This window comes from Takifugu flavidus, chromosome 12, assembly GCF_003711565.1.
Source record: "Takifugu flavidus isolate HTHZ2018 chromosome 12, ASM371156v2, whole genome shotgun sequence".
In the NCBI taxonomy this organism is placed as follows: Eukaryota; Metazoa; Chordata; class Actinopteri; order Tetraodontiformes; family Tetraodontidae; genus Takifugu; species Takifugu flavidus.
In genome coordinates this window covers 1856852-1880312 of record NC_079531.1, presented here as the reverse complement: position 1 = coordinate 1880312, position 23461 = coordinate 1856852, and the positions used below count along the sequence as shown (strand labels likewise).

At 47.0% G+C, this 23461-nt stretch overlaps 2 protein-coding genes and 1 non-coding gene across 9 annotated transcripts in view; 2 read left to right on the top strand and 1 right to left on the bottom strand.

Annotated features, from left to right (window-relative positions):
• The first annotated feature begins 233 nt into the window (after window positions 1-233).
• Window positions 234-6488, top strand: zgc:85932 (uncharacterized protein LOC405875 homolog). Its single transcript, XM_057048913.1, is given in 21 exon segments — window positions 234-560; window positions 1338-1407; window positions 1631-1749; window positions 1834-1967; window positions 2040-2053; window positions 2056-2210; window positions 2289-2360; window positions 2427-2518; window positions 2626-2700; window positions 2819-2973; window positions 3177-3331; window positions 3392-3600; window positions 3831-3876; window positions 3999-4073; window positions 4179-4236; window positions 4496-4560; window positions 4935-5003; window positions 5260-5338; window positions 5587-5703; window positions 5883-5941; window positions 6014-6488. Coding segments are annotated over 21 exon segments (2094 nt in total). The 5' UTR covers window positions 234-311; the 3' UTR covers window positions 6041-6488.
• trnak-uuu (transfer RNA lysine (anticodon UUU)) lies at window positions 4662-4734 on the bottom strand. Its single transcript has one exon. It is a non-coding gene; the product is annotated as a tRNA-Lys (tRNA).
• A 1131-nt stretch (window positions 6489-7619) lies between the features above and the next one.
• The window catches only part of actn4 (actinin, alpha 4), a 30150-nt gene continuing 14308 nt past the window's right edge, over window positions 7620-23461 (top strand). For 3 of the 7 annotated variants that reach the window (XM_057048882.1, XM_057048880.1, XM_057048879.1), the window contains exon 1: window positions 11268-11573. In XM_057048882.1, coding sequence (XP_056904862.1) covers window positions 11283-11573 — 291 coding nt within the window. In that variant the 5' untranslated portion in view covers window positions 11268-11282. Of the gene's footprint in view, window positions 8012-11267; window positions 11574-23461 lie in introns of those variants that run through there. The other 4 variants (XM_057048884.1, XM_057048885.1, XM_057048886.1 and 1 more) reach the window with 3 other exon arrangements.

The following is a 23461-nucleotide window of genomic DNA, read 5'->3' as shown; positions in this document are numbered from 1 at the left end:
TTTATTGACCAGCTGTTGATACAAAAATGATTATTTCGATGATATCACTATTTTGGGAGACAGGTGTCACGTGATTGTATATTTACTGTTATTACTGAAGTATAAAGGATCCCTTAATTATTAAAGTCTTGTAACGAGGACGTAAATTTCCCTTATTGATGAAGAACCCAGGAAGGAAAAGGCCTCGTGAGCTTAAGGGGAGGAGTTTCTGTCCAGGTGAGAGGGCGGGGCCAGAGCTGCTGGGGCTCAATCCCGACATCGCAGACTTACAGGTGAGCGGTGGCTCGCGGTCATATAGACACATATAGATCATGATAAAGTCTCTGAGCGTGTCGTCGGAAGGTTCTCTCCCTCCGCTGGAGGATGATGTCGACTCGGTTTGCTCAGACGAGCTGCTCGGCTCTCAGTCCCGCCGCTGGCTGACCGACATCATGAGCGGGGACATGAGCCTGGAGCGGGCAGAGGGGCCCCCGGTGGGCTGGGACGGACTCTTCGTGGACCGACACTTTCCCCTTGGGGAGCTGGAGATGCAGCCCGAGGTCAAGTGGAAACGACCAAAGGTGAAGTGTTTAAATCTCAATGTAGAACTGATGCATAAATGTGCAAACGGTGCGAATTTGAATGTGGAGTAGGCGGGAGCTCCTGTGACTACATGCAAACTTCTGTTGTACATTAAAGATATGTGTCAAAATAGACTCCTATACTGCTGAACACGGTTAATAGACCTTTACACTTGGTCTGTTCTGAGGGATGTTTCAGTTAATTTTGATATAACTGTAATCATTCACCGTAAAGGAAATCCCGCCTCCCACAAAATAAACAAGTCCACACCTTTTTATTATCTTGATAATAGTAAAATGTCCCGCTTATCATCGGTTGTACTTTCTGTTTTGTATTTGTCAAGGCCACGCATCAGACCTGTTGAACTGGTCCTGCTCTGCATGCTAACACAGACAAATGCTCATGTCAGCAGTACAAACAGTACAGGCGGCTTCACCAAACAGGGATTTGCTGCTCTTAGTCTCCTGTTTGCTGATGTCAGGCAAACATTTGCTCAAAGATAAAAACATCAGATGATGGAGGATCACCAGGTAACAGCGGTGACGCCTGATGACATCATCAAAACTGTTGAACTGGCCTAATTAAGCCTGTAAATGTCCTATATTTAAGAAGAAAGAATGTGAGGATTCTTTTCCCCCCATAATTGCTGCGCCTCTGCCTCTACCTTTGATTTGGAGTCATTAACGCTGTCTTCTTCGCCATCCATTAACTTTCTCCCCTCTTTTGTCTCTTCCTCTTCTCTTCTTTCTCGTCACGCATCCATCACTCTCTTTTAGGAGCTCTGCTCTTCACCAAACTTCATTGTAAGTGGAGCGACGCGTTTGGACATCCGCCAAGGAGAACTGAGTGAGTTCACGAGTCCCAAAAATAGCGACTTGAGTGTCAGGTAACCGTTGTCAGCAACTCTCGACGCCACGACGCCGATGAGCTTTTAACAAGCACGTAAATAAAACCGGAGCTCTAATCTGGGCCCGATGCACTTTGCCACCATGACGGATGCTCCTCTTCTGTTGACACATCACATGATTGAAGCTCCTGACTGATTCCCCCCCCCCCCCCCCCCCCCCAGATGACTGCTGGCTGCTCTCTGCTATTGCTTCTCTGTCTCTGAACCCCTCTCTGCTCGAGCGAGTGGTGCCTCTGCAGCAGAGCTTTCAGGATGGCTACAACGGCTGCTTCACCTTCAGAGTAAATACCCCCCGACAAAAGCCCTTCCACCCATTGGACCTGAATACGTCACACCTTCATGTTGTTGTCTCCCCCCCTGTGTAGTTCTGGATGTACGGTCAGTGGGAGGAGGTGAGGATAGATGACTTGTTGCCCACTCTGGACAACAGACTGATCTACCTCAGCTCCCCAGACAAGTGTGAGTTCTGGAGCCCCCTCCTGGAGAAGGCCTATGCAAAGTAAGTCCTGTCTTTTATTCCCCCTGGACAGAGCCAACAGATCCTAAAGAACCTGGAACATGTTGACTGCAGGCTGAAAGGAGGCTACAGAGCCTAAATATGGGCTTCCCCCACGAGGCCATGGTGGACATGACGGGTGGGGTGACTGAAGTCCTGAACATCGCGGCGCTGCCCAGGGACCTGCCCCCCCTGCTGAGTTACCTGCTGTCCAAAGGAGCCCTCATCAACTGTGCTACCAGCCAGGTAAAGACAGGACATGTCAGGTCCTGACTCAGGGATTTCTGCTCTTTGCTGAACGTGGGTGGACCTTTTTCCCTGCAGGGTCCTTTAGAACAGAAGAATGAGCTGGGGATCATGTTCAGACACGCTTACTCTCTCACAGCAGTTGAGCAGGTAAAGACCCAGTTTGTTGAAGTTGCCTCGTTCCTTTTTTCCCTAAATGTTCTGTCCATCCGACAGGTTAAGACAGCACATGGGACTGAATGTTTGGTGCGGGTCCTGAACCCCTGGGGCAACACAGAGTGGGAAGGGGCCTGGAGTGATCTGAAAGGGTTGGAGCACATTCATTTACCTGATTAGCTCTGGAAAAAAAAGATCCAAATGCACCAAGCTGGGCTAAGGTTTTAGAAGTTTTAATTGAATTGTCTCCCCTATAAAGTCCAGAGTGGAACACTGTGAGCATTCAGGAGCAGCAGAGACTGCAAAGAGTCAGTCGGGAGGACGGGGAGTTCTGGTGAGTCTGCCCTCTGAGTGCTCCTCACTACAACAGCTCAATATTTTGTGGACAAACAAGGTTTTTTGGAGCCCGTGGGTCAACATCGCATCAGCACACCGACCTCTCTCTCCTTCAGGATGTCGGTGTCAGACTTTCGACAGAACTTTGAGATAATGGAGGTGTGCCACCAGACCGAGGCTTTCCAAAGCTCCAGCGTGCAGCCGTGGTCCTGCAGCATGCATCACGGGAGCTGGGTGTCCAGCATCACAGCTGGCGGCCCCCCAATAGGGCGTAAGAGACAAAAACCTGTTCATGAGCATCAAACGTGAACATTCTGGTTGTGTCACCTAATAAAGACGCTGTTCTGGTTCATGAAGAGGGCTTAAGTCAGACGTAGTTTGCTGAGCTCTACACCAACAACAATACCGTCCTTAGATTGAGTCCGGGGGTGGGCAGCAGGAAGAATGGGACTGATGTTTGTTGTACGTTTCCAGACCTGTTCTGGCAGAACCCTCAGTTCAGCTTCACCCTGTCGGAGGTGGACGGGAGCAGTCGCGACTCCAAGACCTGCTCCTTCGTTTTAGCACTGATGCAGAAACACCAGAGACGCAGCGGCATCAACCTTTCCATAGCCCTGCACGTATACCAGGTACACACACACACACACACACCGCTGATGTAGCCCTTACAGTCAGCACTGTGTCTGCAGGCCCGTCCAGAGCAGACCTACCTGTCACCTAAGGACCTGAGTAAGCTGCGTCCCGTCCTCTTCAGTCCCCACTACTCTTCTCGCCGGGAGGTTGTCCTTCGCAGCTCGCTGCCCCCTGGTCGTTACATTATTATCCCATCTACTTCCGAACCGAACCAACAGGGAGAATTCCTGCTGCGGGTGCTGACAGAGAAGGAGAACCTTTCCAAGTGAGTCGGAGAGTTAATGGTGCTACTCGCCCGTTAGTCATCATTAAACTGTTTCTCACTATGATATTCTAAAAAACTCAAAATAGACAAGCTTGATTATTAACCAAGAAGCTTGAGAGATGTGTGTGTGTGTGTGTGTGTGTGTGTGTCCAGCTAAATCCATGCATTAAAAACTTTATTTGCTGTTTAAACCTTGAGCTTCCTGATCTTTCTGCTCTTTTTTCCCACAGTCCAGCTGACAAACCGCTCCCACAAGATGTCTCCTCACTAACGGAGGTAAGGAATAACACGTGAAAATGAGGTCATGCTGAGATCTAGTGATCTCACCCTGTTGTGGGATCTAACAGTCAAAAAAAAGCCTTTGTATTTGAAACGTTCCCTTTTTATTTTGTCTGCAGCGTAAGTTTCCTCACCAGGCTGCTCTTCCCTCCCTGCAAGCGACCAGACAGCTTTTCACAAAGCACTGCAATAAGGTGGGGTCTTTTACAAGGTTGAGTTTGGAATGCATGTGCGTGCACAGCGTCTTTGCATGCTGCACTTTGTGGTAGTGACTCTTTAATCATTTGTGTTGTCAGCAGGGATTTTGCAAACCAGTGCACCTGTACAACCTGCTGACTGAAGCCATACAGGGAGGAGGTCAGTGGGGGCCAGATTTCTTTCTTTCTCTTTTCTTACAGCTTCGTTTTCCGACTTTAAATCACCTCTGTCCACACGTAAACCTCCCACAAATTACTGTTTGTGAGATTTTTACCGGTGACAGTTTCAGACTCAAGTAGGAGGAAGAGGAGGTTTAATTAAAGCTGAGCCCATATGACTTGTTTATTATGCCATTTATGTTGGATCCTTTATCAACATGTTATGTTATAAACACCAACCTGACCTCTGTCCTTTTCAGTGTTGGCAGGGAGCGAGAAGTTCCTGGTTCTGGAGCAGTGCAAGAGCATGGTGGTGCTTATGGATGTATCCTTGTGTTGCAATTCTACAGAGTTTCTCATAGAACTTCCTGGTGTGTGACTGTTTACAGTCTTTCTATGATAGGGGGCGAGGGGTCAAAACATTAACGCCTGAACAGGGACTTGAACCCTGGACCCTCAGATTAAAAGTCTGATGCTCTACCGACTGAGCTATCCAGGCTCTGATCAAGGCCTCTGTGACCTTGATCCCGTTTTTCCACTAATTCTGACTCACACAGCAGCATTTGGAGGCTTTTCCACAAGGGGTACTGGGTACTAAAAGAGTACCTTCTCGGCAGGGTTAAGAGCGTGCCAAGTCAATACCATTAGGACAGGTTATAACGACTGTTCCAACTGCCTTGACTCCAGCGTTTCTCCCAGACCCAAGGCATCGCTCGGCTAAACTGGATAGAATTCCAGGAACTCTGGGACAAAATCAGGAAGTGGACAGTAAGTTAACTTTATGCATTTTTATCTTCATATTTTAGTAGGTGCATTAGAGAAACAGTAGTTCCACCCCTTCCCCCTGTCATTTTACATAAAATAAATTGGAATATTTTGTGTTTGCACAGAAATATTTGGTCTCTATTGCTACATAGAGCAGTTTAATCTATTAAAAAAAACTTGTATTGTGCAATTGTGTTGTGTTTTGTTTACTATTTTATGTCATTTTAGATTTTCATTTCCTTTAATTGACTCTCCGTAGGATATCTTCCTGGTGTTTGACAAGAACAAAACGAAGCGTCTTGAGTATCAAGAGGTCGGCCCCGCTCTCAAGGCAGCAGGTAAAGCCATGGTTTGACAGTATCTTGGTAAATATGTTGATAGACTGAGATCACTAAACCGGACTGGCAACAATTCAAAGCAATCCAACATCCACAGCTGCCAGCTCAGAGTGACCACTAGGGGGAGCCACAGCACAGATTTTCATCGCATCCTTTATTGTGAACTTGAAGTGCACTGACCCGCGCCGCCCCTGCTCGTTACTCCCCTGAAATCGTTCCTTCTGACCTGCATGTGGTCTCTGGTGCAGGCATTGTTGTGGATGATCTGATCATGCAGCTGGTTGGACTGAGGTACACAGAGCCAGACATGACCATCAGCTACCCCGGCTTCCTCTACCTGCTTCTGAAGCTGGAGAACATGATCTGTAAGTGAAGGAGGGAATGCATTTAAGTAGTCTGGGAATGTTAATGAATGTTAAAGAATGAATGTTAATTCTATTGTGTGATTATATAAATGTAAACAGTACAACACATATAAGTAAACTAAATTGTGGAAATACTAGATTTACATTTGTGACAATTCTTTTTTTCTCAAACTTTGCAGTCAAATTTCAAGGGTATGACATAGTTGGGATGGGATCCATAACGGTGACCTACAGGCAGGTATGTTAAAACTCCATTGTTCCACTTTCATTAATCGAAATGATGAATAACCTGTTCTCCACTTGATTCCAGTGGCTCCACATGACCATGTACAACTGACCCCGATATGTCAGCGTTTTCATTTGTTTGTTTTGTTTTTTCCTTTGAATCCATCTTCCAGTGTTACAGAATGAGGTTTTAAATGTCATTTTATTCAAACGTTGTGATTTCTGAAGTGAATCCTGTTAACATTCTGACTTAATCATTCCAATTAACTGAGCAGGTTTAACTCAACATTGTCTCATTTTGATCAGTGAAAAGTCATTAATGTCATTGCAAGGAAATGACAAGGGATTTAGAATGAAATACATCAAACTTAGACCAAATATGCTAATATAAATAAAAAAAATGTATTCAGCATAAAGAAATGTACAACTTCATTGGTCTAATTTCAGTTCATTACCTTTAGGATTTAGGACTAGAGGATTTCTTTATCCTAAATATGTCTTGATGTGTTCTGAATAAATGTATGACATAATTTGTAAATAAATAATATAAAATGTGTAAATAGTGTGCTTCAAATTTAACTCAAACCATTTTATTCAGATGGCCAGAATTGTTACGTGATTATGTTGAAGCCTTCGTCATATCGACATCATATCGACCCCATCAAATTGGGTGGCTGAACACTATGAGAGCAAAGTATTTGACATCATTCTGTAGCTTTTTATCCGCCTGAACAGGGACTCGAACCCTAAAAGGTTCGAATCTCCTCCAGGCTGTGCCATAGAACGGCCACTAAGTGGCGCTATACTTCATGTTATTATCTCCATACTTCTATTGGTCCGTCAACGTCAACTTGTTGGGCTCACTGACCTGCCCTGAGCCGGTTTGGGTCCAACAAATGACAACAGTGGGTCTAGTACTCATCATCCAAAATTGATATGGTCTGGCCCTCTGACATCTTAAAGGTCACAGGTTCGATGTAACAATTTAAAGTTAGACATTTCGTTTACTTGGCAATAAGACCAATAATTCCACATTATATCAATGTGCATATAATGCACAGCTTGGACACCCCATAACAAGTGGATAACGACCACGTAAGGGAAGCAGCAATAGATATAAATCAAGTTGCAGCAGCATGATTTTGCAACTTCTGTCTCAGAGCTTATGCGCGACCCGCATACCTGCAATGCAGTCAAATTTACAGCAATGCTACGGGAGAAAAAGAGAGAAAATCACAGATTTTTAAAGTTTAAACATTTCAGAATGTCAGATTTTTAGTCTTTATGAAAAGGTACGTTTTATTATCTAAAGAGATCCCGTTCAAATGTTAGTTTATATGAATATTCATGACTGTCTGGGTCGCTGTCTGTGTCAATTTTACGGATGTCGCGCAAAGTCACACCGCACCGAAAAGTAGCTTTCTTCAAAATAAAACCCACCTACGTTGAGGTCGTAAAGAGCGCGTTATCAGCATTCATAAAACTGCATAAAAAACGCGCATCACAAAGAAAACAATACACCTTTATTGTAAAAAGTCAAATTTGCCAGTGTTGGATATTTATTGAGGTAAATTGTCGCGCGCTGTAATTGACGACATTTACGATGAAAGGTCAGACCGGAAACGCGCGTCCTCGGCACGTCCACCTTGTCGGCGTGGCTCAGCCTGTAGGAGCGGCCGGTTCCTCCCAGCAGCCTCCCAGTCCGGAGTGAGAGCTTTTCTTCTCACAGCAGCAGCGGGGATTTTCTGACTGCACACGCCGGATATTCCTCACGTTCCGAGCCCACTTACTGCTGAAAGCGGCGAGTAAAGAAGGCATTTTCCCCGGTTCTTCTACTTTCCCCATCCCGTCTCTCCGTTGTGGGCCGTTGTTGGATCCCCCCCCCTTTTTTTTTTATTTTTGTAGGTTTTTATCCTTGACAGTTGCTCTGTGGCGCACTCAGGTTTCTTTTGCTGACATGGTAGATTATCACGCTGCCAATAACCAAGCCTCGGGCGGCGGGCCGCAGACCTACATGGAGCAGGAGAATGACTGGGACCGGGACCTACTGCTGGATCCGGCCTGGGAGAAGCAGCAGAGGAAGGTAAGTGAACGCACCACGGGCCCAGCTGGGCCCTGTCTCGCCGGGCTGTGCAGCGGAGACAGCGGTTGGAAAGAAAATGGCAGTGGAGGGATGGGATGGGAAGGGAAATGGAGCTGGTACACCGAACACGGGCCTCGGTTCTGCTCGGTAAAGCCCGCAGCTTCTTCCGTTCCAGTACTTAAACTCAGCCATCTTCCCTTTCGACCCCACTTGGCTCATTTCATGTTACCCGACCTCGTTCTACTCCGACCAAACTCCTTTTCTCCCCACGCCACCATCCTCCTCTCCATTCGAAGACGTCGGAATGTGAGACTGTTCCGCTGTGCATGTGTAACATGTTCGGCTCCTCTAACTTCGAGGTTGATCTACTATTTTTCCCTCTGCAGCGCTTCGAATTTCCATCGGAAACGGGCGCCAATCACATGTTAAAAACCCCAGAGTGGGATGGTGCAGACCCAGGTCTGAAACAGCCGGTCCGGGGCTGTTTTTGAAGGCTGTGCTGTTATCAGGGCGTCCAACTTAGCTGGCTGGTTGGAGGCCGATAAGACAGATTTTCTGCTGCTGCACATTACAGGAAAAGAGATGATGGAAGATCATCAGACGCCGGAGTCTTAACCATAAAGCTGCTGTGATTCACAGACAACATCTGTGCTACGAGTCATACGCAAGAATTCCAGTGATATCATTGACGCGTTGAAAGGCGTGAAGGGTTTCTCTCACAACTATTTATACAGTTCTCAGGAATTTAAAGCATCCCTCTAAAGCAAACACCACCCATGGACCATTAGTGGATGCATGGATTTAGTAAAGACGTATCGATTATGTCTGCAGAACGGTCGCTCAGACCACAGGGAGCGCCTCATTCGTAACCATCATCCCAACCTTTGGCGTGTGCGGAGGACCGTCGGAGGCTGAGGCGATCACAGCAACGCTCGCCACACGTTTTACCCACGCCGCCTCGGCCCCCCACTCGCATAAACCCGACAATACTGACCTTGTTCTTAGTTCCCCCTTAGTTTAGCCATTGCAGTCCGGGCTGGCAGCAGAAGATGCTGAAATTCAAGTCACGGGGGCGCTTGGTGATCACATGATGTGATGCAATTAAGCGTTGCCACGAGAGCTTCTGATGATGAAAGATTTATTATGACACCAGAAGTGTTTTAGACCCTCCTCCATACATTTCCATTGCAATGCACAGCTGTGAATTAGCATCCTGACAGTGTAGAAGCATTCTGCTCTTATTTTTATTCATGGACTAACTGGCGGGGTGACTGGTGGGGTGACGCATGGACGTTACCGTCAGGCCATCAGCAGCTGTAGTGGGTTGACTCAGATTCCCTGTTTGTACAGAGATCACACCGGTCAAAGTTTCTCCCAGAGGAAAACTTAACGTGCTAATCATTAACGGAACGAGGTTCAATGTGTAAACCAGGCCCGATGTCCATTTTCCTGCATTACTGAGGCCTCTAATCAGTGCTGTGGAAGAAAGTGTTGACCAGGACGCCACATGCCCCCGTTACTGAGCGGGAGCTGGGTCACCCCTGGTGCAGTGTGGAGCGACGGGGCAAATTCCTGAAGTGTGTTCATGCTAGCTGGGCCAGTAATTGCACACTTGCTAACAAATGCCTCAGAGCTGTCCTGTACTCCTGCAGGGTTACTGTAGTGGGTTAACAGGAGATGAGTTTGATTACATTTTATTCCTCATAACATTGGCAATAGGAGTAAGTGGAGGTAACCCAGGTGTTGCTACGCTGCTGCCAACAGTTTGAAATTTCCGGCCACCGTGACGGTGGCGGGAGCAGAAGTTGGTAGTTGCATCACACTTCCTGTCACCCATGTTGAGCAACACCCAAGAGTACCTGGCGCAAGAGCCGTTTGTTCCAAGCAAAGGTTCTCGCCTAGCAAACATGTCATTAGGTCGTTCTCATCGCTGCCGCTGCGTGTCGAGACACGCCGGAGCGCGCCATGACGCCACCGGAGGATTTACTGCGGCCCTGAGCCGTGCGGCGCACAGCACCAGCCCCTGGAATGACAGTTGGAGCGGCGCACAATTCTCATTTTCTTCGGGCAGGGCGAAAGTACAGCGAGGTGGGCGGATGAGCTAACAATGAAAGCTGAAAAGCACACAGGCCGGAGGGCCCGCCGCAGCACCACTGCCGGCTGCCTGTTACTATTTGCCAAAGTGATGTAATCAAGCGCAGTAGTATTTGAGTAAGGCACCGACGCTTGAAGAGATTACAACAATAACTCCAACCATCATGGAACCTTCTGCTAAATTTCCCCTCCTACACATCTCAAGTGCATTGGCGGCGTCCGACTGAAGGTCGGGGGCAGATCGGATGATTCGATATAGTTTGTGTAATGGTTACTCGGTTGCGTGTGTTTCCGTCTTCCTGTTTATTCTTCACTCTTTTACCTTAGAGTTTCAGCCAAGGTGTGTCCTCTAAATACTCCCAGTAAGCTCCCAGTGAGTGTGCAGCCTCCTCCGACACACCCAGCCCTACAAAAGCTTTCCTCTTCCAGCGCTGCCAAGGTGGGCAGGAGGACACAGTGTTGGTTTGTTCTCCTGCCGCCCACTTTGACATGCTTTTATTGTGACGAGTCAGCAGACGGGGCCGTTTGGGCCCAGGATGATCTGCAAATGACATCTTTTGGAGGACGAGTGGATCAAACGACGCGTCTCTGCCAAGGCTGCGGTCTGATTACACGATAAGCTGCGTGGCAGCTTTTGTCTCCCCGTCTGCATTCTTTGTCCTCGGCAGCCTTTAAAAGAGCGAAGGAAGCTGCACATGTTTGAGGGAGGTTGGCTAAACGGCTTTGTTTTCTAAACAACAATAGAGGATGCTTTGTTGGTTGAGAATGCGCTTTGATTGGCTCTCGTCTTTTCTCTTTGCGTGATCGGCCGATTCCGTGACGGGAGGATCGGCTCGGGGTGGATACTCCTGTCCAACAGTTGTCAATGAATCCCGCCGTCCACGTCCAAACGTCTGTCTCATCCGGAGCCCCCGCGTTGTTTCCCTCGGTGACGTCATGGGATGTTTCTGATGACGGGTGCTCATCCAAAGGTCGGCGGAGGGACTGCGTGAACGGAGTTGGGAGGAAATTCTTCTGCAATCACAAAAAAAAAAGGACGTGTGGACATTTGTGGAAAAGCTGTGCTGCTCCAGCTGATTCCAGGTCAGCTGTGGGAAAATGCTCCCCGTCAGCTGACTGGTCCAGAATCAGCCTGTGGACTTGCACAACCAGCCACTCAACCAGCCGGGCAGCCGGCATGGGGACAGAACAGAGGAATGTAACCCCTCGCCTTCCTCTCCTCTGCTCTTGGCGGCAGCGCGAGAGCACACAGGGGCAAACATTCCTTCGGTGGCCCATTATAGCCTGTTGGGCCAGTGGGAGGAGGCGTCTAACTAAAGGGGGTTATCCTGTTTTGGGGTTTTTTTTTTCCCCTAGCGGGGATTGCAGGATTCCAGATGTGGTCTGTGCACTGGAGACGAGAGAGAATCCTCCCTCGGGGTCGAGGGCACTTGAGAAGGAGAGCAACAGTTTCCAGCCGAGTCGAAAGGTGGATGAAATCAAGACGCCGGTTGTTGCTCCAAATATTTGTTTGTTGAAATCTGTTTCGGCGCCGCCCTGCGATCGACTGTTCTTTGGGACCGTTTACTTAGCATGTGGAATAGCAGGCGAGTGCAAAGTGCAAAGCTAACCACATGGTAGCCAGCGGCTGCTGCCTGTAGCAGCTAGCTGTAGGCAGCAGGGTCGGGCTGGGGGGAGCCCCGTGTGTTCCTCTTTCAAAGGGATTTCTTTACGGTCTGTTTCTCCTCCACTCATTGTGTCGAAGGAAGGCGTTTCTGCACGCCTGTGCATTCAAATATCCGACGCTGCTGGTCCCCTGGTTCAGTTTATGGCCGGCGTGACCTTGTGGCCGTTCGCTAATTGTTTGTCTGCGTTCACAATCTTGCTTCTGAGCTTTTGTGTGCATAGTTATGAGGATTACTAAATGGCATTTCCCTCTGAACTGAAATTGGCAACAATGGAGACTAAGAATTTCCTTTTGGTTGGCTGCCAGGCTGCCTGTTGATGTTTTTAGCTGTGAGCTCCTACTACCCCTCTTCCTATGTTCTCCAGGCTTCTCCCAAAGGGCTGTAATGGAATGAGTGACTTTTTCACATGAAATTCTACATTTGTTTGTAATAACTTGATTAAAGGATCTAATAATGCTCTGTTTAAAACTCAACCGATACAATAATGTCCGATTGCGGTTGTTTTTAGCTGAGATTAGCGTGTTTATTCTGGTTGTAAAATAAGCAGCACGATTTCTTGTTTAAAAAGTCTTTGCATGCAGACAAATATTTAGGGGATTCTAAAGTCTTGCTTGTGTGCTGAAGGGTCACCAACAAGCTTAAAGTGGTTCCCAACTATAATCATTTGGCTGATGCTGCACATTTTCTCCCAAGATCTTTGCTTATCGTCGGTGTCCTCGGCCTGGATGGCTGCAGAGAGCAAAGGCATTCATGCATGTTTGCGTGGGACGGCAGCTTCTCCGCCACGGCGCTCTTCAGCGCTTCGTATTTTTGGAAACACCGTTTCAGAGGTCCGTTATCACCCTGCACCTGAGAGGAGTGATCAGATTTAATAAATGTTCTGAACCCCTGAAAAGAAAATACCCATGTATTAGATGGAAAATAGAATTTAACAGTGAGGCGGAACAGGCTCTCCTAAACAGTTGTTCTCAGGCTGGTGTGGTTGTGCCAAACAGGCTTTTACCACCCCACACACACACCCACCCACCCCACCCCACACACACCCCTACCACCCCACATACACCCAACCACACACATCCCACACACACACCCAACCACACCCCTATTTCCACTCATCCAGAGATTATGGCCCAGTTGATCTGAGTAGATTATGTTCAGATCTGACACACATCCTGGGTAAGTAAAACAGGAACTGCCCATGTCTGCATACAATACATATGCATATGGCTCACTAGGTATAGCCTATATAATCATCTTTAAAAAGTTGTAATGTGTCCAAAAAAACCTAAAAGCGGAGGGTGTTGGCTCAGCATCCCAAAACCAAAGTGTGGTATTGAACTATTAAATGTTTCTTCTTGTTTTTGAATATGTGATCACACCTTTATGTTATTGTCTCTCTAGTGGGTGGGTGTGTCTGTGTGGGTGTGTGTGTGTGTGTGTGTGCGTGTGTGTGAGCAAAAGAGAGATGGGGAAAAACAGACTGCACAACAGGCTATGCTAGTCTTGCAGTGCGCTCTTATGCATCGAACTCGGCGTGTGATATGCTCGTGCACGTGGCGCAGACATCTGGAGGGAGTGTTTGATTTGGCTGGAGGTTTTGACTGTATCTGCCTGGTGCCACACGGGTCCACCTCCAGATCTGCTCCCTGTGCTGCTGCAGCTGTAAATCGGCTAAAGCGCTGATAATTAGCCTTGATTATCGCCCGTCACCGGTCACACGCCGCCAGCGGCCTGTAATTTTTCTCCTCTGTTTGATCACAAAGACAGCTAAACAAGCTTGAACGTGTTGGTTCCTTGTCCGCCTCTCTGGCCTCTGTGGATTATTCAACCCTCCTCACTCCTACACCATTTCCTGCTAAAACCTGTAGTATTTTAAGACGCACGTTTGAAATATTGAAACCCAGAGCTCTCGCTGGTTTTAGAACAAAACAGCATGAAATCCTCACTCCGCCTTTCGGTTGCTCTGCTCTCCCTCACGATAAACCCGAACATCTTCACAGAATAACCTTTTTGCCCTCGTCACTTCCTGCCTTTTGTCATCACCACAGTCGCTGAGGCGACACACAAAATTGTTGGGTTTTCTGTTTGCTTCTGTCTGATTAAACAGCTCAGCTCTGGGGTTTGCGACCGTATTGTGGGATTCATATTTACGTCCCCCAGTACATGTGTTTTCAGTCAGGCATCTCCAGGACCAGCCTGGGGTTCACAAGTTGAATCTGTTTTTCTTTTCTTTATAGTTCAGATGAGATTCCTGTGTGTCTGGAGCTTCTAGAGAGACACACATGGCAGAGATGAAGAGCTTTAGCTCTTCAGTCTGCTTAAAGCTATTGATTTATATTTAATATTGGCTTTGAACGGGGGGGGGAAACATCTGTAACACAATTGAACTGGTCTGTAAGGTTGTACGCTGAGATTAAAATGAGACAAAAACGATTCTCTTATTACGCTGGTGGCGAGCATCGAAGCATGTTTGCGAGAGCCGTTGTATCTTTTACAGTCTTGCACGCAGGCCAGCAGACAAGTGAGGCGAGGTTGAGCCAGATGGTTGAACATTTTCGGCAACTTCTCTGCCAGGTTACGCAACTGAAAAGTCGGTCAATCCAATCTTACTGCTGCTGCCTTCAAGGTTTTCATCTTTCCTCGCTCTGTTGTCATTTCCACACCAATATCGAGTGTTTTTTGGTTAAAAATAAGAATTTCATCATCAGACATGCACAGATGGAAGGAAGGTTCCGTGGTTCTCTTAATTCTTCTTCTTCTTTTTTTTTACCTTCTCACTATTTTAGATATGACGCCAGTGTCCAGTCAGAAACTCAGTCAAACTAACTCACCACAAACTCAGACCGTGAAGACAGTCAGATCTGTTTTTTTTACCCCCCCCTTAACGGAACAGATGGCGGACCAAGAAATGATGGAATGCCTGCTGACTGTATCCTGAAGAAAGTATGAAACGTCTCCACTTGTCCTTCACGTCACATTAATGACGCTGCACACCACAAATATGCACGCTAGAAGCCATTTTGTCCACTCATTATGTCAAAAGTCCTGCTTTTTTCTACTTTTTTTAACCGTCGAGATGGGTTGTGATCTCATCTAAATGTCGTCTACTGCGAATAATACCCAGAATGAAACCTCCCAAGTCAACGTAGGTGAGTTTGCTGCAACAGAAATGTCTTTTTCCCCCCTAATGTGGGTCAGGGAAATCCTCCGTCCCCGCGGCCACCAGCTTACCACCCTGTCTGGTCCAATCATAGCTGGCCTGCGGGGGATTATTTCGCCGTGTTTTTCCAGTTAACAAAGACTTCTATTTGCTGTCTCCTGACTCAGGAAGGCACGGCAGTGTGAGCGTGGTGTTCACACGGGCCCGCCGTTCTGTGTAGTAGCTGCAGTGTTTCGGTTTCTGGCGAGCGAGCACGGCTCCGCTCCGCTCCGCTTCGCCACCACTGCTGTGAAGAAATTCTCACCTCGCCGTGAGAATTGCGCTGCAGCATTTTCCCTTCAGCCCGGTGTCATCGCTTTAAAAAAAGATCGCACTCGGCGCCCTGTGCCGTCGGTGCACTTTGACGAGAGCGCCGGCGCCGCAGGTTTCCGTGGTGCTCGGCGTAAAGGTGGCGCAGAAACAAATGTAACGAGGTTATCTTTTAAACTGATGCACAGATGTGAAGAGATCCTGACTGGCTCCCACTACGGACACCAGGCGCTGGAAACAATTTTCATTATTCTAAAAATAAGATGCGAGACTTACACTAGGTTGCTTAGCAACAGCCCCCAAAGCACAGTTGTATTGATATGGTGGCTGCTGTGGAGAACGACCGCTGTGTAGAGTTCTACCGAAACACCAAAAACTGACCAGAGGTGGAACGCAGAGCTTGTTGTGATGTCACTCGTGTGATGTCACTCGACATTCCATAGAAGTGTCTCCTGAGGTGCAACTAGGACGTAGTTTGATAGTTGCGCCGCTTCACTTTGGGGCATTTTGATTGGCCACTCAATTTGTTTTAGAGCAGGAAGTGGTTGCGGGGATCAGACTGCCGTGGATTCACTGTCTCCATATCCCAGTCTGCTCCATATACGGGGTGGGGTAGGTGGGGGTGCGCCAAGATTAAAGTCATTCTAAAGGGATGCCTCACAGATGCAGGTTTGACCTACACATGGTGATAGTGGCCTTCGCTGCGCCCTGTTCCCGGAGGGGCTCTCAGGGCGGGTGCGTGTCGAGGGGGTGGGTTTTAAAAGCTCTGCATGGGTCTATCTGGGGCACGAGGATCCCGGCGTTAAATCATCTGGAGGTTTTAGGCTAGTGTGGGAGAGCATGTTGATGCATCATTTTGTGTTTAGGCATATGTGTGTATTTCCAATAAGCGCCACGTTATTACGCCTTTGTCAGTTCAGCTCGCGTGGGCATTACAAAGAAGGACAAAAACGCAATCGCTTCTCCCGAGAGGAAAGCGAAGCAGGATCCAGGCTGGTCAAAACTGGCATTTGGGACTAGTCATCTATCAAGAATAGCTAAAGGCATCCATTGCATAGACTAAACAATTAGCACAGGATAACTGATCTATGACATTATCCTCAGTTGGCCCATTAGCTCAGTGGCTTCGAAAGATCTGCCCTGTGATCAGCGAATGCCATTTAATTGGCCGTCTGCGTGATGACACACCGCAGCTGATTAACGCCGACTGATTTTCCTTTGCATGGTCTCGGCTGCATGTCAGACAGGCATTGGGTCAGTGAGTCACGAAGCCCTAAAGGGCAGGGTTGAGCTCTGGAATGTGTGTGTGTGTGTGTGTGTGTGTGTGTGTGTGTGTGTGTGTGTGGGAAGGGGTCATCAACAAGAGGAAACTGAGGAACAAACAGCACACTGCTCCCTGTTGAAGGTCTGGATCCTCTCAGCACCTTTCGGAGGTCTCCTCCCTGCCAGCTTATCTAATTGCTCACAGCAGCAGGAAGCCTTTAAGCTTTTTAGAACAATTTGCATCCTTTCAGTTTATATCCAGCGGCATTTAAAACCCAAAACTAAAGCGCTCGCTCAATATTTCAAAATATCATTTGTATCAAATTAAATCAATGATGTGTTTGGCAATGATGTTGATTAAAAATCAATAAATGCTTTCTCATCGTGTCCTAATTAACGATGAATTGATGGAGGTCCGTAACTGTCTCCAGTGGATCTTTGATGGAACGATACTGTTTGTGCTAAAGTGCACGGCCACACGCTGCCTTTTTATTGATTTATTTTTTTTAAAGTGGTTTTTGAGTCGCCAATCGGGTCCTATTGATTCAGGCACCGTTAATGTGAAGCAAACACTGCAGACGTATGCGCTCCGAGTGGTCTTTAACACCTCTGTGTTGCTTCCTGTGAGAAAGAGTGTGTGTTTTTAGTGGGGTGTGTTGTGTTTCACATTCCTGCACTTACAGCACCCACACAATCTAACTCTCTCACACACACATACACAGAAATAAACAAGGCCAATGAAGTAACAGGTAATGTACCAGACCTTTGCTCTAACTGTTTCAGTCCTGTAGGGTTCCGTTTTCACATCTGTGCATTGTTTCTTTCAGCGGGGGGGGGCACCTTGCTGCACTCTGACGTCACCATTGTTTCGGTGACAGTTAAATGCGTTGCCTTATAAGGTAAAAGTGTGTGAGGCGGGTAGAAAAGGAGGAGGTGCAGGAAGAGCCTGTTACCGTGACAGTGCTGCGGGGCAACTGAGCCATCCTGAAACTCTCGTTTGGTCACATTTTTATGAGCTCTCACACACACACACGCACACACACACACACACACACACTCACACTTTCCAGTACCACTTGGTCTACCACTGTGTGTTTCTGTGAATATAAGAGATATTTTTGTTGTGCTTTGGTCTCTTTGTTTGTCTCTCTTTAAGGTGTGTGCATGCATCTGGGTTATGATTCCTAAAGTAACCGTGGGAGCAGCGTCACATTCAACAGAAACACCCTGCTCAGAGGAATCCCAATAACGAATATTTAACGCTTCTCATACTTTGCATACCGCACAGATTCCAATGAATTTAATTATTTAAATGCTCTGCATTATTTGTTCGGTGTGAAGAACAAGCTAGGGTTGAGGTGCGGGTTGTATTTTAGGAAGGAAAGGTTTCAATGCCCTCTAAATATCGTTGATCACTGTTGAACAAGAAGTTCGGACCGAAGAACACTTCTTTTTTTTGGTCAATGACTTCCTCTTAACAGGCCTGAGCGGTTTTCGGAAGGTTTGTTCCTGTCTTCGCTATAAATGGACTGTGTGAACTTTTGGGGTGTGAGTTTAACACAACTGTAACCTTGTCGCGCACCCAAACGATGCCTGGATTAACGAATCATTTTAGACTCCATTACAAAGTTATGCAGCATGCGGTGCAGCTGTGTATCGCTGCAAAAAAAGGAAAAAGTGAAAAATGCCATTAATATCGCAGGGCTTATTGATGCTGCAGCTCATAATGGACTAAATACACATCTAAATATTCGGGAATGTGGAATTTTGCTGCTACTTTCTACAACGCAGAACGTCGGGACTAGAAACGCTGTGGAAAAATCCGCGTCGCTCCGTGGCAGCAGGCGACGGGGCTCCGGCGCTCTTGAAAGGGGACAGAGTCAAACGAGGCTTTGTCCCTGCCGCCTGCAACGTTTCCACTGGAACGCACTCGGAAAACTCACTTCTGTCCGGCGACGTGCGCGTTCGCTCGCTGGTGATTGCTTTTCTATCGCCCTTGAAATCTGTCGTGCGGCATCACTTCAACACTTTGGAACGAACCCATGTGCGGCGAGTGGTTCCGTTTCCTCCTGCCTGCGATCAGGCCTGCCAAACTCCTGACTGGAGCTGTTAAAACACAGACGCACAGAATTGGGTGTGCAGTAATAATGACCTCAGCTTTTCAGTCATTATAGAGCTCTGGTCTTGGGATGAGGGGATCTGGCGAGTGGAGCTCCTCTCCCCACCGAAGAGGACCCGGAGTTGGGTCATAATAAGGCAAAAGGCGGAGGAATTAAACATTTATGTTTGCACCGTTCCTCTCTAATCCTCCCCTAATTGTCTTTGATTGCAGCCAAGTTGAGGCTTGACTGTCACGGGGGTGACGCTCTTGTCTGGTATGGATTTGCCATCTGTAGTTTATTTACAGTCGGATGCGGCCGGGCGCTGGTGTCACTGATATCTCCTGGTGTTTGGTTCTGGACCCGGAAGGGTGGCGACAGCGAACGGGAGCAGCGGTCGATACGGTGCGTGTTTGGTCAGTGTTTTCTCAAGAACGGTAGAAGATTTCCAAACGTATGTCGTTGCACAATAACATCCTGGTTGAGTCAGTCACTTGCTGCTGGTCTTAGTTAACTATTCTAACTTAATTAAGCCTGTCTGAGTTGATTAGACACAACCATGGCACCTTTAGGTGGGCTCATTTACTTGCAATATCCACTGATTTGATCCTAATTGAGGTATCACTCTGGGGAACATCTCAGATCCTTCCTCTTAGACAAGAATTAAGTAAAACTGAAAATGGCACCTTAAATGATATCTTATCAAATAATACAATGCAAACTCCTTTCCGCCTCCCCGGGCAGACTTGATAGTGGCTCATCCCTTCTTCCCTAGATAAGGATAATTTGAATGCTCACAGTACAAAAGGTCAGTGTCTTGTTCCTGTACAGGTTCATTCCGTTTTAATCGCGGTCCATCACGTAAGATAACTTCATAATGTGTCAGATTTTATAAGCTTGCACCGAGGTTAATATTTGACGTCTGGCACAGAGGGTCCCATTCAGTGCATTCTTGGAGAATTACCATGCACATCCTCCCCGGTGGTTTCCTGTGCTGCGCCTCTTGACAGAGGAAGCGTTCTACTCGGCCACCGATTGGCTGTAAGGAAGGGACGGCATGATGGGAGACCCACACGAGCAGGACGCTCTGACCCTGTTTCCTGTGAAGATACGAAAGCATAAACTGGTCATTTTCAGCGTGTGGTGTCACATGTTGTGCATTCCTCACCCCGCTTTATTGGTATATACGCTTCATAGTTTAGGGTGGATATGCAATTTGAAAAGGTCCAGGATCCTTTTTTTCCAGGCATAACTGTGCATGTCTCTGTAAGTGGACCCGCTTTCCAGTTAAATAATTCAGAGTTCAGAGTGAATCAACCTGAGCAGAATGCAAACACGCTCCAAAATACGAATTCTCCCTCATGAACTCTCCAGCCTGAAACTGCAGGGAGGACATTCTGGCCCTTGTTTTCATGTCTGCTTGTTTATTTAACAAAGTATATTTTTAAAAAAAGGCCTTGATGTGTGTAGATGTGGGTGAAGGGAAGGGTGGATGTACTAAAAAGGAGTTGGTGGGAGGAAAAACATAGCTGGCATTCCTGACATGTCATGTTCAGGGAGGCCGGCGCGTGTTCGTCCACTGGCCGTTCTGGACGCCCTCGGTGCGGCACCTTCCCCGTCCCCCCCTGTCCCTGCTGCATGGAGAGCAAATTCCAGGGGGACGTGTTTGTAGCTCCTTTTCAAATTCCCCAGGAGGAGCTGGAAATCCCAAAGATCCGGAAAGTGACGGCCCGCGATGTTTAGATCAAAAGAAGTGGGAACCACTCAAGCATTCCAGTGTCTGAGGTTATTAAGTTAATGTCCTGTTGTTGCTGGATCGCGCCTCCATCACCCCCCCCTCCCCCCCCCATTGACATGAAGACCCTGTTCTGGATCAAAGATTCCAAACACTTGTCGGAAGTCAATTCCCTTGATGTGATCCCCGGAAGAGCTCAGCGTCTCGTTCTCCCTCATTAACAGCTGACAGATCGAGACCTTCTTAAACTGTGACCACGGATGTATTTTTATTCCCCTCGGTGAGGATTTTCATCTCTTAATTAAATCTATTATTTTTAAGCGTTAAGTAGTTAATTTGGTCATTTATATGCTATATATGTCTTCTATCCAGAACTAGTGATTGGCTCCAATGTTCTTTAATAATGTAAACGTGATAATGAGATGGAAATCTAGAGATTCTCATGACTCTGTGGCGAAAATGTAAAAAAAAAAAAGTGTTTAGTGTTTGGAAAATGTTCCTTATTCATCCTAAAATAGACTGGAAAAGACACACACACACACACACACACACACACACACACAGCACACACACCACACACACACACACACACACACACACACACACACTGTCAGCAGCAGTGCAATCTGACTCCTCATCTGACTCTTTGACCAACAAAGACAGGAAGAGACATAAATAAATGAACAAATAACCACATTGCATGTCACTCTACCCGGACCCTCCCCTGCTCATCGCCCTCCTCCCCTCCCTAATTTAGAACTTCTGACCACAGTTCTAAGAATATTCCTTTAAGATGGCAACAAATCACAAATTCCCCCCTTTGTTTGGTCTGGGCTCTGCATCAGTGTCCTCTGTGGTGGGTTAACGCTCGTTCCTCAATTACTTTTCTTTGATGTGACACAATAAGAAGTTTCACCCTTTTAAGACACTTTAAGAAAAAAAAAGTCTCTTCCATCCTTCTTTTGGTCTTCTTTCCTTTGTTACTTAGTGTTGCCAGGATCCCCTGCATATATGACATATGATCAACAGTTAGGTTACTAATAACACTGGACCTTTGTGATATATAAATACTAATACAGGACAAGGGTCCTGGCAAGAAATACCCAGCAAACACACGTTTGTTAGCATCGGGAGGTGTGTGTGTGAGTGTGAGATGTCACTTCACACTCATGTCACTACACGAAGTCGTCGGGGGGGGTCTCACCGTCTGTGTGTGCACGTTAGTGGCCACGTGTTGAGACTTGAGAAGGTAAAAAGACCAGGAAAAGAGCAGTGTACAGACACTTTTAAAATCGGTTTAGTGATGTTGTGTCATTGTGTAGAACCCTCCTTTCCCAAGGCCGACTAAAAACATTCCAGCAGCTGTTGGGTCCTGTGGTCGGAGGCTTTCTTTGCTTTGTGGCCCTCTGGTTGTAACATACACACATTTTTGCATTATAACCCCGTTCTGATCCCATCAGACTTCCTGAGAAACGGGCTTGTGTCCCTCAGGGAGTTTGGTGCTGCAGCAGCTGTATGATCACAGGCTTCGTTCCCAGTGACACAGCTGACGGATCCATTCAACCAGTGTAGATCTTCTGTTCAGATCTGGTGGGGGGGGGGGCAAGACCACATACCATCCTGTGACGCTACCTTTTCCTGCCGCTTATTCATCATCATTCAAAATTTAGCGCATTATGTGTGTGTCTGTTAGCGCTTGTGTGCAGTCGAGGGTGTTTTAAACCCTAAAAGTGTGGAAATGAGCTCAGAGAGGAACTCTGCTGCACGCCACAGCCCGGTTTAATTGGTTTGCCTCTAGAATAGGAGACCTTGTGTTTCACCAGACCAGGCTGGTTGCTGACCTTTATTCACAGGGCCAGACCAGCATGGGTTTGGCCCACGTTCGTCTGGTACACCCAGTCCGAATTGGCTCTGTCCAAGTTTTTTGAGGTTGTACCTTTGCCCAGTAATCTCTGTATAACCCTTAACTACCGAGGAGCTGCTCTTTAGTGCTATGGCCTTACCCAGGCTACAGATTCTGCAATAAAGCACAAAATAATGTAAAAAAAAAAAGGCGTTAAGAGTAGAGATAGCAGAAAAGAATGCAATGCTCAAGGAACTAATGGGTTTTCAGCTATTTCTCTTTTGTATTTCCTCATTTCAAACGGTTCATCGAATTCACATCCTCCCTAATTAATTCTACATCTATAGTGTCCTTAAAGCCTGTGTGTGTGCGTGCGTGCGTGCGTGCGTGCGTGCGTGCGTGTGTGGATGAAAGACAATTAGAGAATAAATCAAGACGTTGAGCAACATGTGGGCAGAAGATGTGGGATATTTCTTAATTAATGTGACCATTATCTTGTTGCAGTTGCTTTTATGTTAAGGCCTTTGATGTGATGAGCATTATAGTGTGTGTGGGCCATAAGGTCTGATGTTAGGAATGTTAACACACATGAGTAAAATACTGGTGAACAAAATGCACTTTTCAGGAAGCAGTGAGAAAGAGGAGGTAGGTTTGGTAGAAAACTCATGCACACACACGCAGCAAGTGTTGTAACACAGGGCAGTTGAGTGATGTCATTGTGTTAAATTCCAGTTTTTCCACGTGTGGCAGGACACTCCTTTATGTGCCACGTGAGATGTGCGCTCGAATATAGCCGCAAATAACGAGAGACGGTCTTTTTTCGGATGTGTCGGAAGCCGAAGCCGCTTTTGAATTATACACGCATTCTTCAAACTATGGATTTGTACAAGGAGAAGTTGTGTGTTTGTGAAGGTTAAATGCGTCTTCTACTTTTGGACTTGCATACCTGTGCAGGGAGTGGTAGAATGGTGTGACGATGAGCGGGAGGCGGCGCTGGTGACACAGACTGGATAAATGTGATTGTTTTAGTGGTTATAAGAACCAGTAACCACGCTCGTCCCTCCCCACAGCCCTGAGCAAATGTGCAGCCTTGACACATTTTATGTGAATTTGCGGCTTGTTAAGGCGCCTTTATTACGCAACACGTCCCCGTTTATAGATCAGAGCAAAGAAGAAAGATGAGAAACGAGTCCCGGATCCTTTTTTTGCTTCCAGAGTTACAGTAACAATGATAGTAATTAAATTAACTATAAAAGAGGATGAAAATGTGCCTGGCCAAC